General features: G+C 26.0%; 1 protein-coding gene across 1 annotated transcript; it reads right to left on the minus strand.

Moving 5' to 3' along the window:
* Positions 1–17,048: 17,048 nt before the first annotated feature.
* Positions 17,049–22,763, minus strand: LOC101515147 (E3 ubiquitin-protein ligase RSL1-like). The gene is made up of 3 exons (XM_004486371.4): positions 21,925–22,763; positions 20,384–21,144; positions 17,049–17,878 (listed from the first exon to the last, which is right to left on the minus strand). The coding sequence occupies exons 1-3, from the start codon at positions 22,357–22,359 to the stop codon at positions 17,518–17,520; spliced, it is 1,557 nt and encodes a 518-aa protein (XP_004486428.1). The 5' UTR covers positions 22,360–22,763; the 3' UTR covers positions 17,049–17,517.
* Positions 22,764–23,526: the final 763 nt, after the last annotated feature.

Raw genomic sequence — 23,526 nt, forward strand, 5'->3', positions numbered from 1 at the left:
ATACTTTTCATCAATAACATTGAGCGTATAAGAAAGTAGTTTTTAAGTTAAGTTATAATTAGATTTTTTTTTAATTTTTTTATTTTAAATTATTTTTTTTAAGTCAACTTATTTTTTTAATATCAATAAAATAAAATTTATAAACTTTGATATATATATATATATATATATATATATATATATATAAACTAATATAATAATTTATTTATTAAAATCGTTGTTTCCGTGCGACGCACGGGTTACGAACTAGTTGTTTTATGATAGAAAACAATTATATTTAATGTTATGCGCGTTATATCCCAGACTCCTAGGTAATATTATTTCCTTAAATTTATAATAGAATGTATAATAGTATTTTTTTTCAAAGTAATGTTAAAAAGTTTTCAATATATGCAATTAATGGATGGATATAATAGAATAAAGAAAGAATATTTCCGTTATCAAGAGAAAAGGAAAGATTATTTTACACAACTATCAAAAAAGAATAAACTTTTTTTCTAAAAAAGAAGCAAGAATTTACATATGCCATCATCATATGAGATAACCATCAGTATTATCTTTTGAATAAACGGTGAAGTTTCAAACTTGTCCATATGTGATGAGTAAAAAGAAAAAATAAACCTTAATTTGAGTGAAACGTTAGTAAATATTAGTTAATTATAATCATCAAAAATATTTAATTTTTATTATAATTATGTTTTAAATCATGTCTATGAATGAATTATGTGATGTATTGATAATTTTTTTTCATCAGTCATACACACGATAATTAATTCTTAAATTTTAGTTCAACAGATAAAATATTAATATTTTTATTAAAAATTATACGTCGAATTAAAATTTAAGACCTTATGGTTATATTTATGAATTTTTAGTGATTTTTATCATTTCATAGAATAAAAAAAAAAAAGAGAAAGAAAAAAGAGTAAAATGAATCTGTTTGTAGAATAGTGAATTAGGGTGGTGGTGTTGTGAATAGAATATAAAGGTAAAAGGACATAAACAAGAATAGTGATTATGAAGTGGGTATGAATATTTATGGAAACGGGTAAGACGAGTGGTTTGATTTGTGTTTGGTATAATTCATTATATTGGGTTGGAAAGGGAGCAAAAGTCATAAAAGTTGAGACACACCTAAAATCCTTATAAAGTGAAAGCAAACAAAGTAAGTCCTTAGAGTGGAAGTGAGTATTTTGATTTTATAGCTAGCTAGTAGCTAGCATGGGCAAAGGATAAAGTTTCCAATGTCAAATCAATATCATTGTTTCTTTGTACCACAATGCCTTGCACCATTATGTATGGGAATAGGATGCTTCCTCACTCTCTCTTCTCTCTTTTCTCTTTTTTTTTATTCACCCTTTTACCTCTTTTGCTTTTTTCTTTCTCTTTCTCTTTCTATGTATATAATTTTTGTCCCCACTCACCCTATTCTTATTGGATGCACTTACATCACCTTGCCTAAAATAACTACATTTTCGTTTTCTATTATATTAAGTATGTATTATAAAATTAAATTCTTGACAAAAATTAAAGATGGAATAGATAAAATTGATGTCTAACAAAATTAAGGACATTTATTATTATTTTACTTAATTTCAGTCAATAATTTAGCATATTCAAGTACCAAAAAAAGAAGTAACACAATTGAAAATACATAACATATACAGCTAAAAATAAAGTTTTTACTTTCTTTTACAATATTGTTACTTGGTGTTAATATGATTAAATATTCAACTGTTTACAAAAATAAAAAATTCAACTTGGTTGAGATATAAGAACAAATACTTCAGAAATTACATTGATTTAATTCTGATCACTCATTGATACCTGACATTCATGCAATACGTGTCAGATTATTTATATTTAATTTTTTAAAAAAAACATTTTAGACATTTAGATTTTAATTAAAAATGTAATTTGTTTGTATATGCATATCTTTTCACAAACACACGTCTTCATTTTGTATGGTATTCAATGATGATCATAAATATGCAACTATAAATATTAAATTTAATTATATTATTTTAATTTTCCTATAAAAGATAGATGGATGAATATGATATAGTAGTGTATCTTGCTCAATTTAAATGGATATATAAATTTTAATTGTAATCTCGGTATTTTATAAATAATATTCATATATTGCTCAAGTAATAGGTATATATCAGTTCCTATTTTTATTTTGTATATTAGTGGTGTGAATTTGTCGGTGTGGTCTTCAAAGCACATGTACATAATACAATAATTTGTATAATGATAAGCTGTAAAATTATCTTAATTTAAAGTGATAACTAAGATTGTGATATATATATATATATACACATCAATTATAAGATTTCATCTATAACTATTAAAAAGTTTCGTTTACTAATAATGTTTTTTTTTCTTTAAATTGCTTTTAGTTTCTATATAGAATGACATAATCCTAAAATAAACTTAATTTCATAACTGAAATTTCTCTCTTTAAATTTTTTTGCTAATTTTATTTTTTTTCAATAAAAGGAAAAATACCATACAGATTTCGGGTGTTAAATATTTAATTTAATTCTATAAAAAAGAGAGAAAAGTATAACTAAGACAATAATTAAGGGGCAATGTGTATTTGGCCCAAAATATTGTATCCCTTACATGCTTGAGCATTAATGATCGAATCTAGAAGCTATATTAAGAAATATTGGTGGATCAAATCTATAAAAGAAACATTTATTAATTATTTTTCAAACTCATGCATTGAAAATGGCCATGATACATTCTGATCTCTGATCAAGTTTATTGCTCGGTTCTTATTATATGCCCCCACCGTTGTTTTTAATATTTAGAAAAGTAGTTAGTGAATTTAATTTGTCATATTTATACATAAGATTTTATTAAAATAATTATTATATATTAACATATTCAACTGAGTTTTGTTTTTTAAGAAAAATTAGAATTTTCTTTATCCCCTTACACTAATGATAATTATAAATGGACTAATATTTAATAAAGATTGAATAATAAAATGGTGCTCATATTCATATTAATTAGTTTGTTCGTCATTGGCTAATCATCAATGTTACTTTTGTTGAAAATTGAAAGCGTAAAAGCTATTATGAATTAGAGTGGTAAAAAGAACAGAAGAAAAGCTTTGTTACAACCTTAAAAGGCCAATCGAAAATATTTTGTGATCTAAATAAAAAAAAGAATTATAAGGCCTTTTCAAATTTAAATTTGCTAAAAAGTTGTCTAAATTTTTTTTGTTATAGGTTTTTTAAATTCTTTTACCATATTATAAATGATATATAAAGCTTATTAATAAAATCATTTTGTACAAAAAAAAGCATTTGATACAATCTATGATCGATGTGTATGAAAATAATATGCAATATGTCAACTTTTTAAGTGATTTTAATTATTTCGAGAGATTAATCTATGAAATTGTACATTAAAAATTTGACTCAAAATTATATTTCACTACAAAAAAGATATTGATTGTGGCCAACTTCAAAAAGATCTTTTCACAAATTCTAACAAAATTTCACTTACAAATTGTAAAATTTAAATATGTTGTTATTATTAATTAAAAATATTTTCATAAATAAAAAATATTATTGTTGGCAATCTTATTGATTATGGTGGCCTAAATCGACCACAAAAAATTTGTAAGAGAACATAAATTTAAATTTACGGCGATAAAAAATAATAGTTGTCCATTTGTAATAAAAAATATCACCATAAATGTTTTTTTTTCCTGATGTTATTTGTAGCAGTTTAAACCGCTACAAAACTTTCAAGATTAATTTTCAAGACAGCCACAAACTTGAGAATTCCAAAGATTTTGAAAGCTTGAGTTCACCATAATTTTGATCTATTGTTGGATAACCCATCCGTTATTAGTCCACCAAATGATAATGATAGGGGAAATGGAGATAGAGATGAAAATTATTATTATTGATGTTTAGTTCAATTGATTATTTTATTTTATGTTTAGTATTTATAGATAATTCAAATATTATTGCTGGAATGACAATTATTGTTTGTAAGACATAATTAGGAATTATTATATTTTTTTAATATTATTTTATATATGTTCATTTTTTATTAATGTTTTTAATAAAAAAATGAAAAAAATCTTATTTGTGCGAATTTAAATTATTATAATCAGCGTTTTTTAATTTGAATTAATATTTCTGTTAGTAAAAACTCTCACAAAGTATCAATTTGATTAAACAAAATTGTACATTTGTGTCGTGTGAATCTTCACAAATGATTGTGATCAACTTAAAAGTGAGAAATTATGATCGCGACAAACCATTTATTTTTGGTCATTTTTGCATATTTGTGAGGATTTTTGACTTTCAAAAACTAAACTAATGATCAATTTAATTAGTAATTTTTGTTCATTTTTGCATATTTCTTGTAGTTTTCACTTCTTGTAATGGGGCAACTAAACTTTTTTAATTCTTTTGGAGGTTTCACAATTTAGTTCATTAAAAGAAGATGGAGAAAATAAAGAAGAAAAGAATTACAAAATTTGGAATTTAGGTCTTAGTTCTTTTTTTTAAACAACTAAACAATTATTAAATAAAAGAGTTTTGAGCACATGGCATCTCAAAACCAAAACAAACCAAAAGTTTTACATAACACCCCAATTAAAAAATGAAACAAGTGGTTATGAACCCCAAACTTAACTTACAACAACTAAGGACCACATCAACTAAAGAGATAAGAAATACAAGTGGTTTGAACAATTGATGGAAGTTATAATCAAAGTTTTAATCAAATATTGAACAATAAAAAAACAATTGAATATTAGATTATTCCAGACCACATCTTCCAGCACATAAAATAGAAGAAATATCAACAATGTCGTGGAACAACAAGTTGTCTGTTTAACATAATATGTTTCGTTGTATGATTTGTTTCAATAATGGCACATAGATTATTAATGCCTCATCATGTTAATTTGTCACAACTTTAAACACAAATGAAAGTTTCTTTGCCATGTAAGCGTTTTGTGACGGATTTTAATTTCTATGATAAAATTGATAGTTTCTAACATTGTAGAGATGTAATTTAAACAAAAAAAATTAGATAATAAAATAAAATAAAACAGTATCATTTTTTGACTTTAATATAATATTAATTTTTTTAATTATATTATTTAATTAATATATTATTCATCATTCAAAATTAAGTTAACATCTTTTACCTTTATAATAATAATAATTAATATATTATAAAAATGCTTTGATTAAATCATTATATTATTGATAAAAAAAAGTTGTATTTTACTAATATATCGAAGAGTAAACACATAAATTATTCCTCAAAATTGCAAGCAACAATCAAATTAATTTTTGAATTGATTAATCCATATCAAAATTGCAAACTACGAGTCATAATAATTCTTTTATAAATTTTATTGTTAAAAATTTGATGTAACACATTAAATAAATATATTTTATTTCATCTTAATTTTATCTTAATCTCATATTAATGTCCTTTCAATATAAATTAATTTGTTTAGATATTTTGTTTATATCATATATAGACAAATTTTGCCACTAATTGAATATAAAAGTTAATTTAATCATTAATAGTGATAATTTGAATTTACCAATTAACACAATAATATTGAATTATTGATAGAGCAAAGATCCTCTTGAGTGTTCCCCAACTTTATCTTTTATCTTTTCCCAATACACAAAAACGTCTTGTCTTGTGACTTGTCTATCACAAAAAAAGTAGAGGAAAGTATAATTTTAGTTGTACTTGTCTTCTGAATTTGGGATATAATGATTAAAATGTTCATATATCATCCTCATGGCTCATTCTATCCCTTTTTCTCATTTCATATTCAATTGCCTTTTGATTCTTTTCTTTTACTTTTTCTTATTTTCCGTAAGTCCACCACCATCTTTATTCTTTTTTAGAATAAAATACATGCTCGTCGAAATGAGTAAAAGACACTCTCAAATCACCTTTAAATTACTTGTTATTTCCTCCATCACTTTTTCTTTTACTAATCAATCACTTTACTATTATTATTATTATTATTATTATTATTATTAGAGTTTAATAGATACGACCATATGAACAATTTGTACTGTCAAATAATATAAACTATTAATTATTTAATTAATCATTAATAAAAATTACAATTATATAATATAATTAAATAATTAATAATTTATATCGACTTACAATATAAAATTAATTTATATTGTTAATGTATTATTTTATTTCTTCATCTTTTTTGGTATCTGTTTAAATCATACTTTTTCATCTCTTGTGATCAAAATTTATTCATTTCTCTACTTATTTTGATTCTCTTTACATGGAAAACACTTACTTTAAATTCTTAATTTATTTCACAATGACAACATAATATACCCCTATTTTTTTTTACCAACATAGTATATATTATAAGGAAAAAAATTGAAGTATCAACAAAAACTAAAGAAGTAAAAATAAATTTGAACTTTTTATTTTCATATCACTATTTAAATATAAAATAGGCTAAATTACATTTGCGGTCCTTTAACTTAATTTCAGGTAACGTTTTAGTCTTTTATCTTTTTTTTTCCCGAGTTGGTTCTTTATTTTAATTTTAAGTGACAATTTGATATTTTATGTTTTAAAATGTCAACAATGTTGTCCTTTTTTTTTTACAAAAATTCAAAAAAATCATCAAAATTTTCAAACAAAATCCATAAAATTCATTATCATCTTCAATAAAATGCAAATTTAATCAAATTCATAACTTAAATATTGAAATAAACTCATATTTTCATTCTTTATTTGATGTTGTTGGAGATGAAAATATGAGTTTATTTGAACATTTGATTTATGGATTTGATGAAATTTGCATTATATTGAAGATGATTATTAATTTTATGGGTTTTAGTTGAAAATTTTGATGATTTTTTGTAAAAAAAATGATAACATTATTGATATTTTAAAACATAAAATATCAAATTGTCACTTAAAACTAAAATAAAAGAACCAACTCGGGAAAAAAAATAATAAAAGACTAAAACATTAACTGAAATTAAGTTAAAAAGGGACCACATATATAATTTAGTCTATAAAATATTCAATTACACTTAAATGAGATGATTGTGATCTCTTCTAATTTAATTAAAGATCTTAAATTCCAAATCAATTTTAAGAATTAGCAGCATTAAAACTCTTAAAAGAAAATTTTATTCTTCATTGTAATTATGATTTTCAGTCTAGAATTCAATATTTTCTTTTAGTCACTTAAATTAAATAATAATCTAATGTAATGGAATATTATGTGTCTTTGGACCGAATTATAAATTAGTTAGATTGTTGAATTTAATTTGTATATCCTGTTATTTTAAAATTTATCTACACATATATCTAACTAAATCACATCAAATACACATTTGTATAAATATTTTGATAAATGCATAGATATTTTGATAAATAATCTAAAAAAATGACATCATAATCTGATTTCATTAAATATATGTATAAAGAATTACAATATCGATGTATAAAAAATAATCTTCATATTTTTCATAAAAAATCGATGGTTAAATAAAAAGGCGACAACTCCCACACACTAAAGCTTTGTTGAGTGCTTTTATTTAATGATCATTATTCAAAGTAATATAATATTTAATATTTAATTATTTTTAAAATAAATTAGAATGAACTTTGCATTAATGATATTTTTAAATAAATATATATATATATATATATATATATATATATATATATATATATATATAAATTTCTGCAATCAATTTTATCTTATATAATATTTCATGTGATCTTAAATATAAAATAAATTTGATATATTTAGTTTATTTGGATAAACTTTTAGACACTTAAGAATTTGTCCTAAGTGCTTTTGAGGCCCTTACTTAGAAACCACAAAAATAAATTTTATTTTGAAAAATCAGAATTTAAACTTTTTAAAAGATTGAATATATACTTTCAATACAAATTCAAAATAAAGTTTCTTTTTGTGATTCCTTATCAAATTACCTTTAAGATATTTATTACATTTGCTCCTAATTATAAGTATTATTTTTAAAAAATTATCTTTAATAAATACGCTTTTTCAAATTAATAGACTAATTTATTATTAATTTTCATACATATCTCTTAGTAATAATATACTACTAATTGTTTTAAAATATGAAAAGTTAAATTTAATAAATTTAAAAATAAAAATAATTTTTTAAAAAATTAACACATAAAATAAACACATTAATAATATTTTTTTCTTAATAAGAGTAAAAAAACAATATATAATTATAAAAAGGGATTGAGGTAGTATTAATATTTATGCATCAATCTTTTTGCCTTACATATTGGTCGTAAATTTGAGAAGAACTACTAGTACGATGGTTCCAATTAGGTGTTAGAAAAATGGGTGACCTAGTGTCCAATAAAATAAAAGGTGGGGTAAATTTGTGGTACTATGAACTATATAAAATGTACTATAGTAATGTAAGATATTGTTGGGACATTAATATTAACGTAAGCATGTGGCAAGTAGAGAGTGAGACATGAGAATCAGACCCCTCATAGGGACTGACATAATTTTAGTAGTCCCACTATCAACATAAATTGATGGCATATTATTGTAGCTTTGCCTTAAAAACCACGTTCGTTACAAAAAACATCACACCCAATTCTGCGACATATGAATCAATATCATCATTCATATCATACACACTCTATTAATAGACAGATAGACATGTATATATTCATCCATCATCACAACACAACAAGAAAAACTAAAACAAAATAAAAGATTCCTAGCTATCATATTTAAAAGGAAAATAATGGGTCTCTATCCCTCTTGCATCTAATGGAATTGCCTAAACTATGCTTTATAAAAGCCTTAGGAAATCTATTTTGAAAATGTTAAATTTTAGTTTTGACATGTTATATGTCATATATTTATTATTTATAAAATTGTTACTACGTTAATTTTTTTTTAATATTTTTTAATAAAATAGTCCGATTTGATATTATGAAAAATCTGATTATATTTGAAATTTAATTTAAAAGTTTATAAAATTGTATGTTATATTATAATATTTAATATTATCTTTTAGATAATCTCTAACTTTATATAACATCTTACATTTAAATTTTATTTTACAAAATATATTTAAATATGTTAAAATTGATTTAGATATGTTTATTTAATTTTTTTTAAAGAAGTTATCAAATTTATGATTTAAAATAGTAATAATCATAAAAATATTATTTATATTATTTTAAACAAATCAATTTGGTAAGTTTTAAAAAAATTATTCGCTAATTTAATTATTTTATTTAAATAAACCTATATAAAACTCTTGACCATGCTCGTTAAAAATCTGTTGGAATATTATCAAAATAAAATCTAAAATTTGTTATATTGCAATAATACTACACTTATTTTTTAATGATAGACGAATTAGTAAGTATAGAAAAGGTCTAATATCTAATATTATTAGTTGAACTAGATAATACAATACTCCTTTTATCATACAAATGAGTGATTCATTAGTTAAAAAGAAAGTAATGCCAAAATAAATGATGTTTTCAAATGTCAATTTTTTTTTCAATTATATCTTCTAATTACTATTTACATCACTTATAAATCAATATCATCCACTTTACATTAAGTGAATAAACCAATAATTAATAAAAGTAATTTAATAAAAATATTACTATATTCTATTTAATTATTTGTTTAATAAATTTGTTTATAAGCAGATTTTAGTGGTTAGTATTTGTTAGGGGACATTACAAGAAAAATAAGTTTTTCTGACGGTTAAAAATCTTATACAAAGGAAAAAAAAATACTTATAAATATAACGAGGCTTAAGATAACCACAAATGAATTTTTGTGGTGATTTTTTTGACTTTTTTCAGCAATAAAATATTTTTTAAATTAACCACAAATTAATTTTATTTTTATAGTGAAAAGGGAAATTATTAACTAAAGATCAAACCTTAAACCTTACACCTTTTACATGAAACTCCTTTAATATCTGAGCTTTTGCCATTTGGCTACACTTTCATGGATTTTTTTTATATTTTTACCTTAAAATGTATGAAATGTTTAAATAATTTCCTCATTATCGAACAAATGAAGTATCATTTACTTTCTCCGTTCTAAATGTATGTCCCTTTAACAATTTTACACAAATTAAGAAATATAATTAATGTTATATAGAAAAGTAAAATTATAAGTTATTTTACAATAATACTTTATATTAATGGTACGCGAAACACAAATTAAAAGAATTGAAAAGAAAAAAAAAGTAATAAATAGTAAATGGCATAATAGAAAAATAATTATTTATGATTTATTGATATTCATGGGTGGAGCCAAGGAGGGACGGGCATATGTCACAATCCCCTTCAGTTTTATAGGTTTTTTTTAAGGTAAATATAGTCAATTAAGCAATTTAGTGTTACGATAAGTTAATTATTAAACAATTTTTATATAAAAATATAGTTAAATATATATAATTTTATTAGTTATTTCGGTCTTCAAATGTGTTTTTTATAAGTCAATTTGGTCTTTAAAATTAATAACAAAAGAGGAGTTTGATGATGTGTTTAATTTCAATACAATAAAAATTATAGTGGTCACATCTCACTCATTTAAGAAACTAAAATGATAATACACTCTTATATAAATACTGGAGTTTTGGTGAATGCTCAAATGAGTTTTGTGTTTCTCATTTACAATTTGCAAAAGATACGTTGATTGTGGGAGTGAAGTGTTGAGCCAATATTAGGACTATCAATGCTAATTTGTTATGGTTTGAGCTTTTATTTGACCTTAAGGTTATTTTTCATAAAAACATGGTGGCATGTGTTGATGTTAACAGTTCATGGCTTCAAATTGTAACAAAGATGCTTAACTTTAAGACTGTTGGTTTTCCATTCAAATATTTGAGGTTGTCTATTGGTGATAATCCTCGGCGTAGGATGTTTTGGACGCTAGTTATTGAGAAGATCCAAAATAGGTTGTCAGGGTGGAAGCCTATAACTTTATCGTTGGATGGTTGTTTAGTACTCCTCAAAATTGTCTTGTCTGCATTACCAGTTTATTTTTCTGTTATATTTCACAGCTCCTTCAAGTATCAATTCTCAACTTGAATATATTTTTAAATCGTTTCTTTAGGGTGAGAACGAGGAAAATAGTAAGGTTCATTGGGTGAATTAGGAGAATGTGAGTTTATCTTTAGAGTAAGATGGGTTGAGTGTTCGAGATTTAATAGTTTTAAATAAGGCTCTATTGGGTAAATGACGTTGGAGGTTAAAATCATAGTCATACGGCCTCTGGGTTAAGCTGTGGAACACTAAATATGGAGTATAAGTTGGGGAATTCAAGGGGGTAGGTCGAGGGGGTTAGTGTGGTTGAATGATATTTTTGCTGGAAGAGTTGACATTGAAGAAGATTGATTTGATAAAATATTGTTTAAAATTATTGGAACGAGAGTAATATTTTATTTTGGAAGAATCAATGGTTGGTTGGTGGGGATTTGTGTGGGCAGTTTAGCAGGTTATTTCATTTGTCATTGCAATAAGAGAAAAAAATGTAGAAGTCATGATATAGTTAATGCATCTAGAAGGTGTCCAAGGATAGAAATGATAGAGATAGTAGAGATAATTGTTTGTGTGGGAATAAGGATAAATGGAGGAGCATATGACTTTATTATCTAACATTCAGTTGCAGGTTAATGTAGCAGATAAATGATTGTGTAATAATATGTAAGAAGAATTGTATTCGGTAAATAAGACATATTTCGTGTCGCGAAAGAAGTTTGTTGCAAGTGTCAACGCGCTTCCATTTCAAGACATAATGTGTCATCCTTTTGTCCTTTCAAAATTATCATTATTTGCATGGAGGTTATTTTAAAATAGACTACCTACAAATGATAATGTATTTCATCGATGAATTATTTCTTTTGAAGTTCAACAATGTATAGCAGGTTGTGAGGAAGTTGAAACAACTTGTCACTTGTTATTTGCTTGTCCTCGTTTTGGATCCGCATGATATGATGTTTTGAATTGGCTTGGACTATCTGGTGTGTTTTCTATGTACCCAACCAATCACACTAATCAATTTGATAACTTTTTTCATGTGGTCGTGTAATGCATCAAAGAATTAATTTAGTTTGATTTGTAGTGACGTGAGCGATTTGAATATCAAGAAATGAGACAATTTTTTTTACATATTTTGAATGTGAATCTTATTATTGAGCAAGTTAAAATTGTAGCATGGGAGTGAATCAATTTGCATGTAAAAGAGTTTTGTTATGAATATAAATCAATGGTGCTATCAACCATTGGTGCACATATGCAAAGCTTGTGGTTAATTATTTTGTTTATTGTTTGAGTAGTTCAGTCTTTGTGTTTCTGGTTTGTTTAGTTATACGGTAGAAAAATTATAAATTTTATTATGTCTTAATTATCATGTGTTAGATAATATGTTGTTGGGGGTTTTATATTTTTTTTACGTTAAGGATAGTCTAGTCTTTATATATTTTAGGCTAAATACTACTCGTGTTCTCTTAACTTAATTTCAGTTAACGTTTTAGTCATTTATTTATTTTTTTCCGATTTAGTCATTTATTTTAATTTTAAGTCACAATTTGATATTTTATGTTTTAAAATGTCAACAATATTATCTTTATTTTTTGCAAAAACTCATAAAAAATTTCAAACAAAACTCATAAAACTAATTATCATCCTCAATATAATGTAATTTCACCAAATTCACAACTTAAATATTTAAATAGAATACTTTCATCTCCAACAACATCAAATAAAAAATGACAAATATGAGTTTATTTGAAGATTTGAGTTACGAATTTGATTAAATTTGTTTTATATTACAAAATATAATAAATTTTATGGATTTTGTTTGAAAATTTTGATGAATTTTTGTAAAAAAAAAAGGATAACATTGTCGAAGTTTTAAAACATAAAAGATCAAATTGTCACTTAACATTAAAATAAATGACTAAAACGTTAACTGAAATTAAGTTAAGAGATCACAAGTGGTATTTAGCCTATATTTTATTATGTATTTGTAACTTCTGAATTCATAAGATTTAGTATTGTAATGGAACCCTAAATGTTTTTTTTTGTTTTGTTTTGTTATTTATCTTCTTTGTAATTTTCTACATTGTCAACATCATTCCTTGTCAATGTAAAATATTATATATTGTGAGCATATCAGAACTATTCATAAACATTATATACTTTAGAGATAGTTATGGTAAAAGTCGAATATTACTTATGATGTAACAATTATGATTGTTTGACGATGTTAAAACTGTTTATAGTAATAGTCAATATAAATTAAATTCTAAAATTATTATATAAAAAATACTATGTTTAAGAAGGTCTTATTAAGAAATTTGTTTTAGGCTTATAAATGCGTTGGATTGGCCTTAACCACAAACACCCTTAATAAGGTTATAAGGACCATCCAAAGAAATCATCACAATTTTCTTAATATACCTATTTATGAAAAATAATTCCAAAGAGTTGTACATAAATTTTATCCTTTTTAATATTACTCATCATAAAAAATTTGTGTACAAGTTGTCTCGACAATTAAAGAAAATAATGATAAACTTTATATATGCTATCTATAATTTAAGAATTCAGCTTCTCTAAAATGAATTTTTCATTTTAAAAGATAAAATAGATAATCTCAACTAATTAATAAAAAATAAAAAATATATATTTTAGATATATTATAATCAATTATAAATTTATTTAAATAATAATTCTTAATTTTTTCACTTTACACTTTAGTGTCTTTAAAGAATCTAATTCTACAATTTAGTTATTTCCGTAAACCGGCATAAAAAAACATATGAAATTTCCATGTTATTCAAAACATTTACGCAAGTAAGAGTATGTATACGTTGAACTTAAATAAATTATATAGTAAATATTTTCTTATTATTAAAGTAGGTAAATGTAACTATTATAAGGTATTCAGATTTATAAAAGAAATTAATCAAATACACCTAATTATCCATACATATTGTTATGGATTAAATTTCAATTTTTTTTAAGAATATTTAGTGACTAAATTTACACACTTTAAATAAATAGAAACAAAAAGTCTTAGATTCTAACTCAGCTCTATTCAAATAGATGTTACTACAGTTTCCAATAAAATTAGATTTGTGATTCTTCAATATTTTTTTTACTCAAAATAATCTTTATATATAATGTCATTGACAAGTCAATTTTTTATGAATTTAATTTATAGTCCTGACCAAAAATTATTTTAACAAAGAATCGAATTCAAATTCTCCAAAATAATTTATTATTAATTGATATTTATTAGCCACTTAAATTTAATTACTTAGTTTATTATAACTACTTATACTAAACATACTTAATTTGTCTATGAATTTTTAGTTCTTTTAATATTTAATACACATATTAAAAAATAATAAATTTAATTTTTTTATCCTTCAATCATTATATAAAAATAAAATTTATTTAATGCATATTTTTATTTTAAAATATAAAAAAATATCATTAATTGTTTTTTAATTTTTTAAAACAACAAAAGTTTTAGAACAAAAATAAAATGTTTAAATACTAAATATGATGAATAGAGAAAGTATTAATTAATTAATTAATTATATAAATTAAATATAATAATTAACTATACAAATTAAGCATATACGATATTCCATATTTAAATTTAAATATAATTTTTAATTTAATGATATCTATATTTTACGATTGAATTATATTTTACGGATATTATCTATTCTACTTGAGTTGACTTGTATAGTGACTAATTAATATGATCAATAACTTTTAAAATTATATACATGTAATTGACTTTATATCTTAATAAATTCAGAATCTTTTACTTCGACAAGTAGATGAAAATTAATTCCATTCTTTATTGTCTGTTACCGATGATTGTAGAAATGAAATGAGATAAGAAGTAGAATAGTATTTGGGTTGAGGTGGACCCACTATTGCATGATGGAGTCCGTTTAATTTGTAGCCACACGAGGCCTATTCAACTTTTTGAATTTCTTGTTGAAAAATTAAATTTTGGAGTAATAAAAAAAGAGTGTGAAAATGAGAAGAAAGCAAGAGAAGTTATGGAGAAGAGTGTGATGGATAAATGAGAATAGTGAGTTAGTCAGAAGAGAACGTGAAATTGCAACATCTGAGTATGATAAGAGGACCACGCGGTATTGGAAGTTGGAATAATTGTGAAATTTTAAAAGATAAAAAAAAAAAAAACAAATGAGTTTGAAGATAAGGTACACGTTCATAGATTTGTGTCAGGGTTATGAAAGTTAAGTTACTGTAATTGTCTCAAATGTACCCATTATACAGAAACATTTAAATATATTAATTATTTATATTAATTAAATTATAAAAATAAAAATAAAATAAAAAATAAAAAATATATTTTAAAGGATGTTATTATTGTTGTATTGATTTGATTATTTTACATCTATCGTTTCATATATCATATAGTTATCTTTTAGTTAAAAAATAAATTAAATTTTTAAAATAATTAAACTAATAAAATTAAAATTACAATGAAATTTATTATTTATATATTTGTTTTTATGTGTACAATTTTTTTAATCAATATTTTTAAAGCTTTTAAAAACATCTACAATAAATATATTCAAATGGAGTGTTTAAATAGATGTCGCATATACACATGATTTATTGTATAATATTTTAATCGTAGTGCTTAATAAATAACATTCTCCCCAACTCTACATCTCTAAATTTTTTATTAAATAAATTACACTAATAATTTTATATGATTATATTTCGACAATCCATATATTTTAATATAATTTTTCAACGATCCATTAAACATATTTTATTGTAGACATTATCGATGAGACCTAAAATTGTGATGACGACAATAATATTAATATAGTAGCGAAGCATAGGACTATGTATGAGTTATTATTATTATTGTTTTGAAAGTGTCGCCTCGGCAGTAAGTGGGGTTGGTTTTTCTGTTTGATTCATTCATATCAAAAACATAAACATAAAGTCTCTCATCCCAAATTCCCAAATCCAAAAACACTGCAACTTTGTCCCCACTCATCACCACCCTCCATCTTTCTCTCCTTTCCTTTTCCATCACTATCCACTCAATTTAACTTATGAGGATTAATGTCCAAAATACTAGTATGTGAATTTCATGGAGAAAAAAACATTTGACCCCACACTCATTTAATTTACCCTTCAAATTAATTGGAAAAGAGGGAGAAAAAAACAAAGTGATTGACCTCAACATACAATCAACACGTTCAATTTCAACGTATGATTAAAAGCAAGGATAATGGAAATGTGACAAGTTTCCATTCTCTTTCTCTATTTTCAGACCCATTTCACTCATTCACTATTACACCGACACAACTTCAACATACTATTAATACATTATTGTAACATTTTGTTGGTCATAAAAAGTAAAATAAAAAACACTAAACAAATTGCTCAAATCAAGTTCACTTATTTTACTGTGCCTTTTATTTTCCTTTTTTTTTTTTTTAATTCTTCTTATTCCACTAGAAAATAGATAGATATTGGAGTTTGTCACCATGTTAACGTTCACCAGTGGACCTAGTTAATCATTGTGGAATTGGGACCAAGGAAATTGAATCATGGTGCAATGGTCCTCACTTTTTTTACTTTTTATTTTTATAGTCAAACATTTCACCTAAATAGAATGGTCCTCAAAATTGTTAAGAACACGCAGTCGTATTTGACGTTCTTAATTAATAGGTACCATCATAATATAATTTCTTAAAGAATAAAGAAAAAGTTAAATTACATAATGATTGTCTAGTAAATATAGTAGTGGTATATAAATTTAACTAAATTCTATTACATTATTATCATATTTGTTAAATAAAATTATCTTTTTAGATGAAATATTTTTCTCGTTTGCTTACCTAACATGCTTAAGTAAACCAACCCGTTGGGTTAAAATCATTTTCAATAGTAAGTAAACTTACATTTAGAGGCATTATTAGAAATTTAGAATATGAAAAATAAAATCCTAAATTTCTTTCAATTGACTAACGTTATATTCTTCCCAAACCACAGACAAATTTTGGTTTCTCTTCTTCCAATGTTCATTTTTCATTCTTTTAATAAGAAAGTGATCATGAACAAATTGTTCACCCTAATAAAATATCCATGAACCTTAGGTCAAAGATATCAAAGTGAAGAACATAAAAGAAGTCACATGACATTGTTATTACACCTAATGAGAAAAATGAGCAGAGTGAGAAACTCTTTATCCATGTGATTGTATGAAGTTGATGAACTAACTATCTGCATCTGCATGTTTAGATTGACAATGAGTTTAGTAAAATCACACACTGGCATCGTGATTTTGTCGAAGCTTCAAAGTATAGTTTTTGCCAACAACATACGGTGGCATAATGTGATTCTGCGAAACTCACTGAACAATCCAGAAGTGCAATAGATAGCATAAGATTTAGCATAGTTTCATTGCATGTAATCTTCATAGTAGTTGTCACTTATCACAGACACGAATCTCTCTAGCCATGGAAGTTGATGAAGATCCTTCAAAGGGTCTACAAAGGATTCTGTACAGTGAGGGGGAGGAGATTGGTAGGGATTGTGGTCACTAAGACTAAAACCGCCATCAAGGAACCGTTGTATAAGTGCGAGTTGTGATCGTTCTTGATCTGAGTACGCGTCCATGATCAAGGAAGTCTCCCATGCCCATTGTTCTGATTCTTGAAGCGAATGTGTCAAGCTGTCTTCATCCCAATATGCACATTGGCATGTTTGTTGGCCTTCCCGATATTCCGCACCACAAGAATAGCAGAACTCGTGACCACACCTGAAATTTAGACACATGAAATCAAACTTATTATGATCATGTTTTGATAAACAATTTAATTAGATGCCTACAGCATATGCGTTTATCTTATAAGTGGTTATAGGTCCTATTTGGATAAACAAATCGTTCAAGTTGTGGGATTTTAGATTAAAGGAGGAGATAAAATAATAAGAACTTGAATATTATAAATAATAGTTTTATGCTAACTTGATACAAAAGATTCAATACTAATCACCATTTATAGAAATAGATAGACTCAATCCAAAATAAATAGAAAATCAAGAAATCAAAATAATAATAAGAGATACCCTATGAATATAAATTCATCCTAAGATATAACTTAAGATATTATAAGATTATATCGAGATATTATTTTATAATCTGACATAAATTAATTAAGCACTTATCATATACTCCCTCAACCCCTAAATATAAGCACCTATTGTAATATTTCACTCTTATAAAAAAAGGTTGGTAGTGTAGTTAATGTGTCCATTTTGTATAGAAATATGACTTAATTATCCTTTATGTATAGATGTATTCAATATTGACTTTTTAAACTCCAAGACAAATTTGTAGTATAATTAAAGGTTATGCTTGGAAAAAATAATAAATGTATCTAGTAATTTAAAGAACTTGTATTTAGGGACAATTTTTTTCCCAATATGTGCTTATAATTAGGGATGGAGGGAGTAAGTGTTTATATATAAGTTATTTCTATAGCAAAAATAAAATAAAGTCAAACTGCTTTCATATAGAAGTTGTTTTTATAAGTTATCATGAAAAGCTTATGGACATTTCATAAATTGTTTTCCTATACTATTTTTAACAGTCTCACAAGTCCTTATGCCAATAAATAAGTTAAAATAAACCGATTGAAATCCAAAACGGCCCAATAACAAAATGTAATTGCTTATGTTATACCAACGAAATTTGACATAGACTTCTAAACTTGTCTACAATCTATCATATCATTATCAAACATACAACATACTTTAAACCTTGGAACTAAGTAATTGACAGAACACCTGGGCCTTTGATCCAGATTTGGCAAATATATTTAGGCCCAGCTTCTAGAAGAATGTAGAAAGGGAGGGAATAAAATTCGGTTTGTATTCTACCTGAAATTCAGGGAGTTTCTGTTATAAGTAGGAGGGAGGGGAAGTTAGAGAAATTAAGTGCATAACAAGCATGAATACTAGGTTTTCTGTGCTTTGTTCTTGTTCATGCCTCGTTACTAATGAATGTTAGTACTTCATTAAAACAGTTTCTAACACTATTATTCATAATTCATACTAAAACTTTTTGCAGAACTCAGCTTTGCTACTGTCAAAGCCTTTAAAACCATTCATTCTTGTATATATTTCTATCAAACCAAACTGAAGGATTTTTTCTTTTCAATGCAAGTTTGACAGAAAGAAGAAACAGTTGCTTCAAAAAATGAAGAAACATTTCCTTAGTCCAAGTCTAAATATTATCATCTAGAAAAATGTAAGTCAATTAAGGCAACAACATACAAATTTCAAGCTTTGTAAATCTCAATCAGAAATTGATGCAAACCTAAGGCCCAAAATAACCAAGGTTTATGAGGTGAGGCCCAAGAAGGACGTCGCCCCTAATCAAAGTATGAAGTGTGATGAACCTGATGAGATTTAGGGAGAGAGAGAAAGAAATAGTTAATTCCCTATATGGCAAGAGTAGTGGGGAGGTGCTTGGGATGCATTTTTGGAAGGGTGAGTATATGTCAGTGCTGTCAATTGCAGATCACGGAAAATGGTGGTTTGTTCAAATTCTACTACGCAATAGTGTTGTACTGCTATAGCCACTATTTGACAACACTTTGTACAAAGTCGCATATAGCAGAACAATTGTGGTTTGTTAAAATTCCACTACACTATAACACCGATATAGCTGCTATTTGGCAACACGGGCATATGTATAGGGTGAGAAGAGGGGGAAAGGGGGGATGAAAATTGGTTAGGACTTGGGAGAGAATTGGACAATCAAATCTTTAGACACTTTTTGATACTTTTCTATTTTTCTACATTTACTTCTTTGTATTTTCAGTACCCAGAGCTATTATCACGTCGATACAGGGCCTTTCTTCCATCAATAAATACAGTATTTTATTTCCACTTCAATGTATCTGGTATCTATCAGAAATTTAACTAAGGTCTACACTCTATAGACAGTTTTTCATTTTCATTTTTTAGAGTATGCAAGTTCTAAAGATATAATCATAAGGAAATGAGACACCACAAACAAACAAAGAAGAAAACAAAACTTGCATGCAAAATTGGTTTAAGTTGGCAGATTTGTTACTTCTATTTTTGTAAATTCTTATAAGCAGTCATTCCAATCAAAATATATACATAATGATTTAATATAAGTATATAAATATATACACACATAATGAAATTCCAATTTAAATTCTCTTATAAGAAGTCATTCCCATTTAAATATATTAATATGAATTTTTTCATATAAAGAGAAGTAGTATCTTACCAGCATGTCATGTGGTAACAACCTTGAGTAAGCTCAATCATTCTTCGACACTGCTGACATCGTTTCCACCTTTTATCCTGAGCAAGACGATGCAATGTAATGTCGGAAGCATCTCTCTCCTCCTCTGGCAAACTCTGGTATTCTTCACAGGTCACGGAAGAATGCCAAGGAACCCCACAATCCACACAAATAAACCTCTTACAAACAGGACACTCGATACAAGAATTGTCTGACTGACTAGATGAACCGTCATTTGCCAATAAACATTCACAGGGATCAAGGACAACAGAGCAATTTGGAAACGGGCAATAAATCCTATCCGACTCGACAATATTGGCTTCCGTAAGGGTCTTTTCCAGAGATTCAAAGGAGGCGAACGGAAGAAAAGACTTGCACTCAGGTGCAGAGATACAGTATCTGCATCCTGGTTGAGGACATCTTGTAGGGACTTGACAACATTGTACTTTACTATCGGCATAGGACCTTAAGCAATGTGAACAAAATGTGTGTGAACATTTCAAAGTGATCATCATCGGCACCGGCTTGTCATCACAACAAATAGAACAATTCTCAAGCAACCTTTCACCATTTACTGGAAAAGTGACGAGTCCCATCGCTACTTTGGCCAACTGCATTGGCTGCTCAAGATCAATGCTAGGTACAAGCTTCAGATCAAAAGTTTCAAAATTATTGGCATGTTCCAGAATCCTTTCTCTCAGTGCCATTAAAAGTGGCATGTCCAAATTTTCATCAAATGTGATCTGTCAAAATATCCATATTAAAAAAAAACATACTTAAAGACAAGTGACCTTCTAAAAACACACACATACACAGTTTTAAGAGTTTGTAGAGGTTAGTGACTTATTGGCACATGAAGCAATGTCAATTAATGTATTTACTATTTTTTGAAGAAAAACTTTGCAGGCTATCCACCATATTCAAGTGGTATCAATCTTAGTGCGCAAATCATTCACATCATTGTCAAGAAAAAAGGCATATACATCAGTGTTGTCAATAGCGGATCGCAAAAAATAGCAGTTTGTTCAAATTCCACTACTCAACAACACTATACAGCTACAGCATGCTATTTGACACCATTGTGCACTAAATAACATATCACGGAACAATAGCAAGTTGTTCAAATTTTGCTATGATGTAGCGCCTATAGCCACTATTTAACAACACTACTATACATGCATCATAAACAGCAGTGTCAGGAAAACCCTTTCAGCTTTCCTAGAAAAAAAATAATGTGAATCATGTGATGTTCAAATTGAGTCATAGCAGGCTTCAAGAACACAAACCTCTAAAAATATCATATGCAAACTTAAAAAAACTAAACAAGGGGTCCAAAAAATAAGGAATATTCAAATCAAGAAAATGAGAAGTAAATGATATATATACATACTAGAATCAGTGAAAATGAAAACATTATAATAGAAATAGAAATATCAGCACAAGTGGTTTTCAATTTTTGCATCCTAGGGTTTGTAGAGGTCACAAAACAAAGAACTGTTAGGATCAATCACTGAATCACAAACCTTATACAACAACTCAGAATCAGTGAAAGCATAAACCCTACGGATCTTATTCTGCATAGCTTCTAACAAACCATCCATGAGTGCCAAGTAATCAACCATAGGCTCCTCAGCATAAAAATCAAGCCTTTTTTGCACCCTTATAGGTGGAAAACTTGATGATCTTTCCATGAACACTCCAATTCCAGAAAACCCTGATGTTGAATTTTCCACACCAGTTATTGACAAACCCTTAAAGAACATTTTCACTGAAAATTCATCAAGTTCTTCCTTCAACCCTTCCACCACCGTTTCTTCAATTTCTTTCCATTCTTCTTCTTCTCTTTCTTCATCTTCTTTTTCATCTTCACAACAACTACAAAACTCATCTTCTTCTTCTTCCTCCTCTCTTTCAACATCAACAAATGTTCTATAACCTAAAACATCTTGATCCTCCATTTTTTAATTACCAGAGATTTTCAGATATAGAATATGAACTAATCATTACAACAATATCTCAGAATAACCCATCAACGAATCGATCTAAAAAATCATATTTTTATTCTAAAATTACAAAACTTTGATAGCAAAAATGGGCATTTTGGGCCCTATTGATGAATCAAAGTCTAAAAATAGAAATCGATAATTCTAGAATGCTATTTAGAAATCTCATTCCTCTTTCACCCCAAGAGTAAAAGAGGTGTGATACTATAAGACCCAAAAATCAAAATCGAAATATTTTGGCGTTGGAAAACAAATCAATATTTGACCCTCATAGATCATTGACTTCGAAAGAGAGAGAGAAAGAGAGGGGCAAAGGGTATCAACAAGAGAAGTGAAGTTGCCATTCTTCTTATCTGTAAAGTGGTTGGAATTTGGTACTATTATTCTATTTATTTATTTATTATTCTCTTCATTCCAAATTAATTGAATATTAATATTAAAAATGATTAAAAAGATGCATTGTATATTTAAATAGTCAATTATTTTGAGATATATAATTTTTTTTTATAAATGAATCAATTATTTTAGAACAAAAACAGTATTATATTTTGTGAAAAATAATTTAAGATTAAATAAATACGTTTTCATAATGTCTAAAATTTAAAATTTTATTTTTGGTCTTCATAAAAAAATTCTTAATGTTGCAGTCTCTAAATTTTTTTGAATTATTTTTAATAGTCAAGCAGTTATTTCCTTTTGTGGTAAAGTCCTTGTTTCAAAACTACATCTATCTATGAATGTGTTTACATACGGTTAAAAATTTAGAGGTATCTCAAAAACAACATTGGCAATGACTAGACGACAAAAATCTATAAAATATTTTTGTATGAAAGATACAAGAGATTTAATTAGAAGTGATTGAACAAGTCAATGTCATTTCTATAAAATATTCTTTTATTGAAAGGACATCTTTTTAATATTGTCAAGTATAAGATTTTTAAGTTGATGATTGAAGTTGTTAAAAATTATAGAGTTCATTTGAAACCAAGAAGTTAAAGATTAATCATCTAATTCATTTATTTTATTCTTAAGAAAATATTTAGATGACAAGTATTCTAATTTCTTTTAGACCTCATATGTTACTCATTGTGAAGATTTAGTGTTGAATGCCATTTAAAAGTT

This window comes from Cicer arietinum, chromosome 1 (assembly GCF_000331145.2).
Source record: "Cicer arietinum cultivar CDC Frontier isolate Library 1 chromosome 1, Cicar.CDCFrontier_v2.0, whole genome shotgun sequence".
NCBI classification, from domain to species: Eukaryota; Viridiplantae; Streptophyta; class Magnoliopsida; order Fabales; family Fabaceae; genus Cicer; species Cicer arietinum.

Bases quoted from the DNA above. Each gene is read 5' to 3' on its own strand.
- LOC101515147 (XM_004486371.4), bottom strand. From the start codon at position 22,359: ATGGAGGATCAAGATGTTTTAGGTTATAGAACATTTGTTGATGTTGAA. The intron at 21,145-21,924 runs GTTTGTGATTCA...ATATTTTGACAG, and splicing joins ATTCTGAGTTGTTGTATAAG to ATCACATTTGATGAAAATTT. The intron at 17,879-20,383 runs GTAAGATACTAC...TCTAAATTTCAG, and splicing joins TGTTACCACATGACATGCTG to GTGTGGTCACGAGTTCTGCT.